This window comes from Panthera leo, chromosome B2 (genome assembly GCF_018350215.1).
Source record: "Panthera leo isolate Ple1 chromosome B2, P.leo_Ple1_pat1.1, whole genome shotgun sequence".
NCBI lineage: Eukaryota > Metazoa > Chordata > Mammalia > Carnivora > Felidae > Panthera > Panthera leo.
In genome coordinates this window covers 4,247,410-4,261,203 of record NC_056683.1, presented here as the reverse complement: position 1 = coordinate 4,261,203, position 13,794 = coordinate 4,247,410, and the positions used below count along the sequence as shown (strand labels likewise).

At 45.7% G+C, this 13,794-nt stretch overlaps 1 protein-coding gene across 11 annotated transcripts in view; it reads left to right on the top strand.

Annotated features, from left to right (window-relative positions):
* The window catches only part of CARMIL1 (capping protein regulator and myosin 1 linker 1), a 309,417-nt gene that overhangs the window by 197,628 nt on the left and 97,995 nt on the right, over positions 1-13,794 (top strand). For all 11 annotated transcript variants that reach the window (XM_042937729.1, XM_042937736.1, XM_042937731.1 and 8 more), the window contains 6 exons: positions 2,239-2,320; positions 3,063-3,162; positions 3,263-3,317; positions 7,869-8,041; positions 9,607-9,675; positions 12,870-12,963. In XM_042937729.1, the coding sequence (XP_042793663.1) occupies positions 2,239-2,320; positions 3,063-3,162; positions 3,263-3,317; positions 7,869-8,041; positions 9,607-9,675; positions 12,870-12,963 (573 nt within the window). The remainder of the gene's footprint in view (positions 1-2,238; positions 2,321-3,062; positions 3,163-3,262; positions 3,318-7,868; positions 8,042-9,606; positions 9,676-12,869; positions 12,964-13,794) is intronic.

Below are 13,794 nucleotides of genomic sequence, written 5' to 3'. Positions count from 1 at the left end.
ATTTTTTTCTCCTTGGGCTTTCCTTAGCTTGGCCACTGTGTAAGTACTTCATCGATCAATAAATTAGGGTCGGGTGATATATTTGATTGTTCTTGAACTATTGGAAAATGTTTTACGGGTGTATGCTACAAACATTATCAGTCAAGTTCCAGAAGTAAACAGAATTGAGCACTTAAGTGTCACCTATATTTTCCAGACCCGTAAATGGAATATTTTTACCATACTTTATAATAATAACCAGCAGAGATTTTCTTGTAGAAATTTTACTTCTCAACAGAGACGTCACTAACAGCAAATAATAAAACTGTGCAGACTTAGGCACTTATGTTTATCTTCTCAAAAGCATAATTTTTTCATGCTCTGAAAATGAAATTATGTTTCTTTGAAGTGTTGGCCTGAGGTACTTTTTTGCTTTAACTTTGACGCAGTCTGAATATACATTCACTTCTTCGAGCATGAACACGCCCACGTGATCTGGAGTGGTGCTTCTCAAAACTCGTCGTGGTGGAGAGCTGCTGGGGGTGGTGGTTTTTACGTTTCCGTGCTATCAGAAACCGATACTTTTGCAACAATGTCGTAAAATCAGAAACCGATACTTTTGCAGCAATGTCGTAAAAATTTAATGTCGAGAAGAGACACGTGACAAGACAAAAAAATACAAGCCCTCAAGTTTTACCAGTTGATGCAACAGGCCTAAAATTCTTATTACTAAGGTTCCTAAAATATTTGTTGTCAGTTTCTGCCCGCACTTTGCCTAAGACCAGTGGCAAGAACTTTGCAGACTCCCACCGGTCCGGGGACCACACTTTGAGTCGTAGCAGGCTGCTGGGGTCAGCGTAGAGCTGATGTGCTAAAAATGGGCTCGGGGCAGTTGGGGAAGCTCGAGAGCACCTAGGAATGCAGCCGGGGGTAGTGAAATGGGCCTGCTGACCCTTGGCACTTGCTCTACACTCTGGGTTCTAAGGCCCTCAGCTGTGGACTTGGTTGGTCTTTGTCTCCCCGGAGTGTGTAGACCAGCCTCCTGGGGAGGTCTGCCTGTCTGTGACGCTCCCCTTTGCAGTTCACGTCAGGGCCCCCAGAGTAATCTGCTGTCACTGCAGAAGGTAGGGAAGGCTGAATTTAAACACCTCGACCGAAATACTTGTGAATGAAGAGGCGATCCCCGAAGTCCGTGCAAAGCTCTGTTTGACACCCAAGTAGCCGGGAAAATTGGCCAGGGTTTGGTTCCGGGTACCGTAAGACTACTGCATCTAAAATAGTGAAGAAAGGATTCTCTCAATTCTTACCTCTAAACCTGAACGAGTGGCATTTTTGCATTATGGTATAGAAGTTTAGATCAATTTTAATTTTCTTACATCAAGAGAGAAACCACCCTGTTCCCTTGGTATATAGTAGGTTCCCAATAAAGGATAGCTTCTTTCCCTTATTAAATAGTAAGTTTGCCGAGCAGAGGGGCCACAGCTCGGGAAATCTGCATCCTTTACAAGGTAGTAGGAACTCAAATAGTTGCTAAATGGAACACAAAAGATACTCTGACCTCTAGAAACAGGCTTTTGGTTTTGTCGAAAAGATGCAAATTGAGTTTTATAGGTTGCCTTTCTCTTTAAAATAAATTAGGTAATGATAGGAAAGGAAATGAATTTTGCTGTAAGCCAACCATAGTAATATTTGAAATTAATCTAACATGTTTTTCTTCTATGGCTCAAAGAGTTTATGCAAATCGTTTTGTAATCCCTGTCAGCTGTTTACTTTGTGGCAGACCTCACACCCTTTGTGTTGGGTGACTGGGGATGGGTCCTTCCTGAAGTAGTTGACAGTCAGCAAGAGGTGTTCTTCATTGTCTCCTTTGGTGGTTTTGCTGCTGCTTGGTGGAGTTATACCCTGAAATCTGGAACAATCAGACAAAACCGTAACCGTTTCTCAGGTACAAGAAGGATCAGCTAGGTTTCCAAATGTCAGAAATGAAGAAAATTCCTGTGGGTTGACAGAGAGTACGGTCTCGGTCTTGCTCTTTCTTTTTCTAGTGATTTCCAGATTTATGTCACGTGGGAAACCTTAGCAACAATCAGCGATTGGCTCTTTACCCATTGATGATAGCTCTTCTGGAGTTGAGAAGCTTTCACTTTTTCTTTGGCACTAAGTTTGAGACCATATCTTCATTTATTCATTCATTCATTTTGGGGGTTACATCTCGAGTTGATGACTACTTGACCTTGTGTTTGGTTTGTGTTTCTCCAGCTGAGGTCCGCAGGTGCACAAGTGCTAGAAGGCTGCATCGCCGAAATCCACAATATCACCAGCTTAGACATCTCCGATAATGGTAAGCTGGAAACCAGAAAAGACGTGGAAATATCGTTTGAAGCAAGTTAGTAAAGGGAAAAGAGAAAGCCCAACCTAGACAACGCCTTGACAAACGTGTTATTTTACTTCTTGACTAATTAATAGGGCTTTAAATCTAACAAAATTTACTATGGAAGAAATCTGTGCCAAAGTCTTCCTGAGTTGATACCACGGCCAAAAATGCCAGGCATGTAATAAAACAATTAAAAAAAAATTGTCATCAGAACATTGATAATGATCTTGATCTAACCTTTTGCATTCACGGTGATAATAAAATTGAGTCCTTGTTTATTTACTCAGGAACTTGTTTATTTAGCTTCATTTCTGCCAGTTATAGTAGCGTGTGAGTTTGAACCTATTAAATTTGCACAGACAGCGGTAGTTACCTCCCAGCGAACAGGATGTTGGGTCTTCTTTTAGAAAATCATGGGCAGAGAGGAGGCTTCCGCTTTCCCATTCCTTGCTGCCTTGACTTAGCCACTGACTGTATAAGAGATTTAGGTAAGTCTTAGCAGAGAGCGAGTTGATCCCTGTGAAATAATAGGACACGAAAAGGGAGCAGAACGTTCCTTTGAAAATAAAAAACTAGAATCCCGGGGCCCTCGGGACGGTAGAGAAAGTCACCCAAGTGACCCAAAGTCACCTTTGCTCAATTGTGTTCCAGCTGAGAATTTATTTATACACACGTGTTTTGATTCTCTGCTTACTCTCATTCTTTCCAGGTTTAGAATCTGACCTCTCCACCTTAATAGTGTGGCTCGGTAAAAACAGATCAATACAGCACCTGGCGTTAGGCAAAAATTTTAATAATATGAAATCCAAGTAAGAACTTTGATTTTTTTTTATATGACAATGATGAAGACAATCAGCCTCCTGAAAGCTTGTGATTTGATTCCACTGTCTGTATCTTTAAACTCTTTAGAAATCTGACACCTGTGTTGGACAACTTAGTACAGATGATTCAAGACGAAGAATCGGTGAGTAGTATTTTAAAGACCTTCTGCTGAAAATCTTTTGTTTGTTACCACGCTTCCTAATTATGTCGACGGGGTTAACGCTGCTATACTTTCAGATGATTTTATCTCTATGCACAGTTTCTGTTTTTTAATGAAATAAATACATGTGCTTTAGTATAGTTATAGAATGTACTTAGAATCGCTTACTCTTCACTTGACCTCATTACTAATTAAAGGAAGATTGTAACTAAAAGATTAAAGGAAGTATAAATTGACTCCTAAGTCTCTCTTTTAATAAGACTTACTCCTTCCTCACTTTGGTTAATGCACTAACCTGCGAGCATGAATTTCTTCAATCTAGTGGACTCTATGACCTTATATCATGCTGGGAAACATCATACTGCTAATTTGAATTTCGTCTAGTAATTATGTAGAGTTACAAGAGACTAAGAAAGTTGTTGCCCGTCTTAAATTGCTTCGAGAGCTCTAGTGGTCCTTCTTATCTTTTTATTCCCTTTGGCTGTTCCTGGCCAAGACTTGGTTCGGAGGAAAGAAATGTAATTTTAATTTTCTAGTGTTTTATTTTATTTTTGAGAGAGAGAGAGACAGAGCACGAGTGGGGGAGGGGCAGAGAGAGAGGGAGACACAGAATCTGAAGCAGGCTCCAGGCTGTGAGCAAGCTGTCAGCACGGAGCCCGATGTGGGGCTCGAACCCACGAACCGTGAGATCGTGACCTGAACCAAAGTCGGACACTTAAATGACTGAGCCATCCAGGTGCCCAAGAAATTTAATTTTAAATAGCATCCTATTTTGCTGCCTTTTAAAATGTATTAGAAAAAAGAAAAAAAAAAGATATTATGTGGACAAAGCAAAAAACACTCTACCATGAATTCCTTTAACTTAAACCAGTGTGTCTTAAGTTTTGTACCTTATATTTTACTGATGCTCTTTAAGATTTGGTCCATGTCTTATTTTAGTCCTATTTGGCCACCAGCCAGCTTTTCATGGTTCCTAAAATCCAAATCGATTTGTATTCCTACAGTGAAGACTCACATTATTCATGTTTTGTGATAGCTACTTGTAGGTCGTGAGAGTGATTTCCTATGTGAATCATGTGAGATATGACACATTTTTAAAAAGTGTCATATTCCCTTTTGAATGCATACACGGTAGTAGCAAGTTCTTTTATGACTGGATGCTGACTTTGTGAGAAAAAGCTGAGGGGCCAGGAGAAATGAAGCCTGGAACTTTTCTCCCTCTCTGCCTGGCTCTAAGCTGGAGGGTGGGAGAAAATTCTGTGGTCCTGCCCCTTTATTGTGTGGATATGATTTCCAACCTAAGGGCTGGAAATGAAACTCATTATTATTTAACGATTTTGAGCACTTTTCTTTGTCCTCATTTGCTAACAGACTCCATATTGTGTCACTTTTATACGGGGCTATTAAAATTAGGGGCATAAATCGGAATTTATGCAGTTAGTTTCGCGTGATTCCATTTGACTTTCTACCACCCTGCTTTGAGTTTCTGATTTCCTAGTGTTGGCCCAGTTTTAAAAGATTGAGGAAGCGAATTCTGCAGAATCACATTTAATATTCATCCCCAAATACTTGTTTCTTAGCACATGTTTTAGGAAAATTTCTATTTTTTGAAAAACATGTCTTAAAATTTCGTGTTTTTGCTTATCACATGAGGCTCTTTCGTTTCTGTTATTTCCGAAGTCTCTCCCTTAAAAACAATCTTGATATTTAAAACACCCCTCAGAACATGTTTGCCAGCGGTAAAGTTTGCCATGTCGGTGTGGATCCCGTCAGGTTACGAGTCTGAGAAGTGGGCCACTAATAATATACGGTGGAAGGCTCCTTATGTTGGTGTCATTGAAGCGTGGGTGGCTTTTTCAAAAGGCAACCACCTTCTGATTTTTTCTCCTGAATCAGTAATGTGCACAGTTCGGGACGATTAGGAGCTGAGTCTTAGACTCTAAAACTTCCACCGATGCCTGACGCATTATTTTAGTTTTTAAGATAATTGTGCAGTTATTTCTTGCTTCCTACGTTATAACCTTGGGCTCCTACAGCCTGTTCTCCGACAGCCCAGGGAACACTCTGTTCACCCTGTGTTGCGTGTTACGTTTGGCTGGAAAACCTAGATGCCCGTGGGCTCCAGTGTCGCCTCGGCTAGAGACAGTGGGTGTCAGGCGACTGAGCCCAGAGCCCCGGGACAGTAACGCCGAGGGGCCCCGACGACAGGGGAGCTTGTTTTGAAGTATTCCACGCCAACTCGTGCCGTAACCGGCCGAAGCGAACGGGCTTCCCCTGGGAGTGCGGGCTGCGAGGAGACAGATTCTCAGATGAAGCGTGTTCGGCTATGAAAAGAAACAAGAAAATAGTCACGTTACACGCAAGTGCAATAGATCAGGTAAGGGATGACCTTATAAATACGCACACAATTCAGGCTGTTCTGTTCGTATTAATGACTCTGCCCATTATTTTTAAGTGCTAACTGGGGTGTATTAGAGTTTGAATACAGTCCTGGAATTGGTGCTTGCTAGCTCGAAGACTTGGCAACTTTCCAGTATTAGGAAGAAGCCGCAATATATCATTTTTGTGGTAGTCGCATAGAGACCATTGAAATGATGAGAGATGCGATTACAGATTTTTATTAAAGGAACACCGCATTTGTTTTCATTTAAAACATTAAGTTTCCCGAGTCTGAAGCATTTTGGTTCAGTTTTTTCCATTTCCTTGAGCGTAAGATCTCAGGAAAACCAAAACAACCTCGCGAAACCTGCCTGAGTCTAACACATGCAGGCTTTCAGGTTTTAATTGCCTTAGCACTTACCATGCCATTAACTTTAAAAAATTGTATTCAAGTTAAAAAAAAAATGCATCAAATTACTACGTTACCTTTTGATTTTACTATGGCTCTAGTAAGTTTAGAAAACATGGTCAAATTTGGACAATGAGGACAATAACTACGGTCACTTGGTAAAACTGGAGTCAAACGCATAATGCCACTTTGTGGATGTCTGAGTCTCGAAACCCTCGGTACCGTCGCCCCGCTTCCTGCAGCCTTGAGACAGATGCACCGTGAACAAGTCAATGGCCAGTGGTGGAGTGGCCACGCTGTGTGTGCGGGTCACACGGACCACCGGGCGCATCTTGAGAACGCCGCTCGCATGGGCCACGGTGGAACGCGGGTGACCCTGGAAGCTGTTCCCGGTATCCCACCTTCCCGTAATGTCAGACTTAACGGAGTAAGCTCCTAGAACTGTTTAGTACGGCTGGGCCTGGGTAGACTGCCTTAAGCAACCCGGAAGACATCCACGTCCCCCAGGGAAGTCTGAGTTCTGGCTCTCAGGGCCACATTGGTTCAAGCCCTGGAATTTCCACCACTTTATTCTTTCAGTCATGGCTGAATTCAGGGCTTGCAAATTCAGATGCCTACGCGGCTAGGGAGGTACCATAAACAAGGAAAGGGAACTCGGCAGGGAGCCCTCTTCATTGGTTTGGCCTGCCTCTGGACCACGTGGCTTTCAGTCTTCAGCTTAAATGGACATTGAGTGGGCTAGTTTGGATTCACCATACAGCTTATGCTAATAAAAACTTACAGATGTTTGACTTCTTCTCTGTTTTAAAAAACTTCTGTGTCTTCTGACTGGTACTCGTAAAGCTAAGGATGATCATCGAAAAGATTGAGGACAAGCCACGAGGGGCAACATTGTGTAGGAGCTCAGAGCACAAGTGTGGAACCAGACTTTCTGGTTCTGTTCAGCTTTTTTTTTTTTTTTTTTTAATGTTTATTTATTTTTGAGAGAGCACCAGTGGGAGAGGGGAGAGAGAGGGGGAGGCACAGAATCTGAAGCAGGCTGCGGGCTCCGAGCCGTCGGGCTCGAACTCACGAACCGTGAGATCACGACCTGAGCGGAAGTTGATTGAGCCACCCAGCCCTCGTCCAGCTGCTTTCTAACTGTGCGGCCTCGGTTGGGTCACTCAACCTTTCTGTGTCTCATTTGGGAAATGGGGATAACAGCATGGAATATCGACCCCGTAAGTGCTGGGTTGCTGGGAGGATCCTGGGACAGTAGTTAAGGATAGTGCACGTTCGGTAAATGTCAGCTATTAATAATCTTGGCTGGTTTTTATTTTGCATTTGTCCTCTGCTAGCATTTTAAGATGTCATTTCACCTTGCATAAAAATAAAATGGGTAAAAAGGGATAACGTAGCCGTACAGAAGCTCAGAACTCTTCTCGTACTATTTTTATTTGCTTCGTCCCATCCCGCGCTTCAAAAGAGCTGGCCACTCTGGGTATCTCCGCACGCTTCCCTTAGGAGAGCGGTGGCCACTGTCCAGCTCTGAAACACGAGCCCTCCACGTTTGACTGCAAAGGTCCATTTTATCTCGAACCGTCGGGGGCCCATCCGTCATTGTCTTGTAGCCAGAAGTTTCAACAGGAGACACTTGGAGTGTGCGTGTTGGGCACCTTCCCCGGGGGCTCTCCGTGAAAGGGGTCACTGAGCGCGGTGGCTGCCTCCACGAGACCACGTGAGCCCCGCCTGTTGTTCCCTCGCAGCCTCTGCAGTCCTTGTCCCTGGCCGACTCAAAACTCAAGACCGAGGTCACCATCATCATCAATGCCCTGGGAAGCAACACCTCCCTGACCAAGGTGGACATCAGCGGGAACGGAATGGGGGACATGGGAGCAAAGATGCTGGCCAAGGCGCTGCAGATCAACACCAAGCTCAGGTACGCGGGTCTGGTACCCGGCCCCGGGTACGGAGGCTTGCCCTCTGGAGGGCCCTAGAAGGCCCTGGAGAAGATTCTGGCCCTCAAGCATTGGAGAGCTGACTGTGTCCCAGTGGGGGCTGAGTTTCCCATCGGGCCAACTGGGAAGGAGGAGTAATGATGTCAAGTCTTTTTGTCCTAGTGTAGAGGGAGGAGGAGTGTCCCCACTTTAGACACGGTGAGTCCCACAAACTGTCGTCTTAAAGATTTCCACCGTGACCTGAAACCTGACCTGAAGAGAAATGGTACCGTGTCCTCTTTCACTTCGGGGTAGACTGTTGTGTGCGCACGGCGGAGTGGTACGGGAGGGCTCTGCAGCCGGTGCCAGTGAGCGGAGCTAGAGAGACCGAAGGAACCACATGAGGGGCTTCCCTGTACTTGGCTGTGAGCCCAACACGCTGCCTCCCCCTGCCCACCGCTGCCCATATAGAGGCTTAAAAGCCAAGGGACGCAGGAGGTTTGTCGGTTCAAAGGCAAGTTCCTGATGGGTGCTAACGATTCTGTTTAGTGGTTCTCCTCCACTTGGAGTGTTTCCCAAGTGTGGCTCTTCTTAAGGACTGGCTGCGTGGTAACCACTTTATTAAGGACCACGGTGCCATCCGTCCTGCAGAGAGATCCAACTGCTACCTAACCCGGCAGTCTGGTTAAGGAAGAGTTCATTCGCAGCGTGCTTCAGGGGCTCTTTCTTGATGTTTCTGGACGCTTCCCTTGCTCTCCTGAACCTTCTGTCTGCACTGAAGCCGGAAGCCAAATACTGCAGCACTTTCTCTGAAGGTCAGGGTGTGTGTAAAGAAGGCCATTGGGGATCAGGAAGGGAAGCAGTTAGAGGTGTGATTCTTGGATCAGACGACTAAACGCTGTTTCACGTGTCAGGGGAATCGACAGACACCAAAATACCTCTGAAGTATTCACATTCTGGAAGTAAAATGGCACTTCTCTTCCAAAGTAGATTTTGTGTCTGAAAAGTAAGCAACCTCCTGTTTGTAGAAACGGAGGCTTTACCGGCAGCGTGAGCCCGGTGCTTGGGACGTCAGGGCCATGATGAGAACGTAAGACCAATATGACAGGATTCCTGCTAGTCGTTTAGAATGGAAAAAAGTCTCAGTACCTGAAATTCTTTGTTTTGGACAAGGGACTCCTTAACATCTTTTATAAGCAGCTCCGGATGTGAATACGAGAATATTACTACTTGCAGAATATGGGGAGAGTGTCCAAGAAATCAGGTTCTGTAGAGTTTTCTGGTTACAAAGCATCAGGCAACCTAATGGTACGTTAATGAGTATGCTGTTGCTTTCAAGCATGGTTTTTTCTCATGCTACGTGAGCAGCAAATGAGTTAAGAACGTAATGCGTAATGTTGGAAGAAATGCTCATCCGTGCTCTGCTTACAACTAAGTTGGATGTTATTCCTTGCTTATTGTGCTAAGGTATCGAGTTAGTGTTGTCTTTAAGTATTCATCTTCACTGCAGAATTATTTCCTCCGTGCCTAAATGTCCGGTCATTTCTGGGATTTGGTTTTCAAACAGGACCGTGATATGGGACAAGAACAACATCACCGCACAAGGCTTTCAGGATATAGCTGTTGCCATGGAAAAGTAAGTGTTAATCAGGCCTTCTTTCTGGAAAAACACAAAGGAGCCAGTGGTGTTTGTTCGTTTGTTTGCTTTTGCCGTGGTGTGATAAAAGTAACACTGGACTGGGAATGGGAAGGTCCAGGTCTGAGTTGGCCAAATTCCTAACCAGCCACGAGAGCTGGGAAAACGTGGACTTTCTTCCGGTGCGAATTTCTTCCTGTGTTTAATGAGGCCAGAGACGCACCATCGTGAGGATTAAACGATTTCACAGTGGAAGGGCCACAGGACAGTCAGCTGGTGTTCTTTTGTGGTTTCACGTTCTATTTCCATCGGGTTTTGCTTTTTTTTTTTTTTTTTCTTGCCCATTATGACAACTCTGAATCCAGCGAAGAGAAAAAAAGCTAAGGTCCGGAAAATAAAAATGAAATTGGGGTGGGGCGCCTGGATGTCTCAGTTGGTTGAGCGTCCGGCTCAGGTCATTATCTCGTGGTTCGTGAGCTCGAGCCCCACGTCGGGCTCTGTGCGGACAGCTCAGAGCCTGGAGCCTGCTTCGGATTCTGTGTCTCCCCTCTTTCTGCCCCTCCTCCACTCTCACTCTGTTTCTCTGTCTCTGTCTCTGTTTTATTTGAAAAGAAATAAACATTAAAAAAAATTAATAAAAAAAATTTTTTTAAATGAAATTGGGGAATGGCAGGCTCATTTGTCTCATTACTGTAAAAGGCTTTATTACTGTAGTAACTAAAGTCTGCAATTATTATTAATTGTCAAGGTTGCTTTCCCGGTAAATGAAATGAGGCAATAATACAAAGATGGCTGGAAGAAATTCTAGAAATCTGGTTCTTCCCAAGCTCTTCAGCCCTCATATTATATTCTGAAAGCAGACATAATCAAAGCGGATTTACAGCATTAAAAATGAGAGGTGACAAAACGCGGGTGGGGAAATAAGGAGCTAGTACCATAGAAGCCAGTCCCCTGGGGAAGAGGCGGGGGTCCGCATTATTCGTGTTTTTTCCCCACATTTCCCTTCGTGCAGGAGGCCTCCTAGGTGGGGCTCTCACGGCCAGCATGGTGTCATGGATGAAACCCTGGGCCTGGGCTGAAGAGCCGTCCAGTCAGTCGGTGGCTCTGTCATCAACGAGCCAGTCCTGAGCAGAGCATTGCACCTTTCTGATTGATTCTTCTGTGGAAAGTGGGGAAGGCAGAGTCAGTTAGCCCTGCGTGCCTTCCAGTTCTAGATCCCAGGGTCTAGATCCGATTTCGCCCGGAGGTCAGAATTGCCGCCCCCACAGCGTCCCTAAATCCGGACGAGACAGCTTGTCCCACGGCTCCCGGGAGCCCTCCGGGACTGCAGAACCACCTACAATGACTCCTGTTGCACCGCAAAACCTTCACATGGAAACGTGTATTTACAAATAGCCGCATTTGGGTGCTAACAGCATGGTTGCGGCCCGCGGGAGACTGCCAGCCCACGCTGGTGTTTGTGAGAAGCCAGAAGCACGCACGCCCAGCACTCAGCGTCTCCAGATGAGGCAAGGGCTCCCTGGATCGCGGTCCGGTACGTCCGCCGTGGTCCAGGATGCGAGTGCCTCCATATCACATTTGGTCTAAATAAAGTACCCGGGCTCTGGAGCATAATCGCGGCTGGATGAGGGAAAGGAAAATCTTGAAGGCTGCAAAAAAGATGCATTGTCTCTTCGTTTCATTTGGCTAGCTCCTCTTAAACAAAAAAACAGTCTTGTTAAAGTTAAGGTAAAAATTGAAGTAATAGAAATAATAGCCTGGTTTTTTTTAATAATTTCTTTTTTTTTTAGTTTATTTATTTATTTTGCGAGAGAGACCAGGGGAGGCAGAGAGAGAGAGAGAGAGAGAGAGAGAGAATCCCAAGCAGGCTCCACACTGCCAGCACAGAGCCCAACATGGGGCTTGATCTCACAAAGCATGAGATCAAGTCCAACATGGGGCTTGACAAAAGTGTGAGATCATGACCAGAGCCGCAATCAAGAGTCGGATGCTTATCCGACCTGGGGGCCACCCAGGCACCCCAGTAACAGCCTTTTTCTTTGCTGGTTCTTTTACGTTAAGCCATCCTAAGTTGGACTGAAGCACATCTTTTCGATCAGATAAAGCCATATAGATGACTGCTGTTAGTAAGATCGTTGCTTATTTTCTCTATTCTTCATGATTTACTACCTTATGTTAGTATGTTAGTCATCTGAACATCCGCGGGAATCACATTGTGTTTCGAGACGTGGGACAAGGCAGTTGTGACTGTGCAGTCCCAGTGCTCCGGGAGAACACCCCACTTGTCACCACGTGACCCCAAAGGTCGTTCTACCTGAGTGTCCTGTAACAGAAGTGGGTAGGCGGGTTTGGGGTGGGAGAGAGGAGGCCTCTCCAGGGCCAGCTGGTGGTCTGGGAGTGGGTACACAGAGCAGCTTGTAGGGGGGTCAGGGCCAAGGGTCAGGGTGCAGACCCAGAGGTCCGTGTTGTTTGCTCACACGACGACGACTCTGTCTTGCACTCCTGTCCCTCTCCGGCTGGTCAGCAGCGGGGGGATAATATGTGGACACAATTTTCCACCAGTGGTTTCATTTGGAGTCGAGAGCCCGGTGGCCGTGGCCGTGTGTGAACCAGACCCCCGGGACCTGCAGAGGTCAGGGAGGGGGGTGGAGCCGGGCGGGAGGTCCTGCGAAGCAGCTTTTCTAAGGACAGCTGCTGCTCTTGTTTAAAGGGGCCCAGAGCCCAATCAGACTATTTTTGTGGCTGCTACTGTCCTTGCTTTGCAAACAGATGCTTTGGTTTCGTTTTGAATTTTTCCTCCGTCAGTTTGGGTCTGGCCGTCACACGTCACTGCGGTGATCCGGGTACGTTCAGAGCCGTTCGTGACGAAAACCCACGTGGCACATTGCTGGCAGACTTATTTCCTGGCCTTCCTCTCGGTCCATCTTTGCAGTGCCAGGCTGAAAATCAGGTTTTGAAACCAACAAAACCAGATGCCTGGCATTCATGCGTTTTATAAAAACGGTGCCAGCCGACGAGGTTGCCCGTGGAACCGCGCACAGAAGCCTGACCTGTAATCAGGGGCCCTGAGATAGTCTGTGAGCTTAGAATTTTCTAAGACACTCTGGCAACTGTCTCTGGGTTTTAAAAAGGAGTGCTGAATTAAGGTGGCAGGACGTTATTTCTAAATAAACGTGACTTTCTCCTTTTTCTAGGAACTACACGTTGAGATTTATGCCAATTCCCATGTATGATGCGTCTCAAGCCCTAAAAACAAACCCCGAGAAAACAGAAGAGGCTCTGCAAAAGGTACTGGAGGTTTGATGGCTTAATTGTAATAAATTCGCATTTGAATGGAGTTGGTAGTAATAATTCTGAACATATGAACGGTACTTTGTGTTTCACAAAGCTTTTTTCACATTAGCTTGTGTTCTTGCGGCCGTAACCGGCGTAATGCATGACTGAGGGAGGAATGACGTAAGACGAAAATTGGTCATGAAATGTAAGTGGACTGACATTCCTACCGCATCAGCAGGCCGGAGCTTATGCGCAGAGAACTTGTGCGTCCTCAGAGAACGTGTGGAACTGAATGTCAGCTAGTGCAACCTTTATCCTCAGCTGCTGGAACCTTCCCTCCTTATTAAGAACGTAGGATACGAATGAGATCTCTTTTTACCATCTTTGTTTATAAACGTCTCTGATTCCACACACATTCCCGGCTCCTTTCTGGCAACCCCGGAGGATGATGGGCATCTCCGCCTTCCAAGTCCAGCCGTCCCTGGTGCCCGTGACCCCGCCGTCTCTGCCTGCATGGGGAACTTGCCCTGCGGGTCACTCTCTTGCTGTGCCGTATCCCCATCCTTCTCTTTCTGTGGTTATGGTCACCTTTCTCGATGTTTAGATATTCTCCAGGATGTCCCATCTGTAGAAGCCTGTATTGTGGTGGTAGATGGGACTCTTTGAAATCTTTTTCCTCCCTCTCTGTCCTCATGGTGGGTGGGACCGTCCAGCCTCCCAAGCTTGCCTTTTCTTTCCTGCGTCTGCCGTAAACACGCACGATCATCATATCGACAGATTCTGTAGCATCAGTCTCTTGATTAGCTCTGTTCCCCTCTCTTCCTGTTACGGATGCATGTGTTC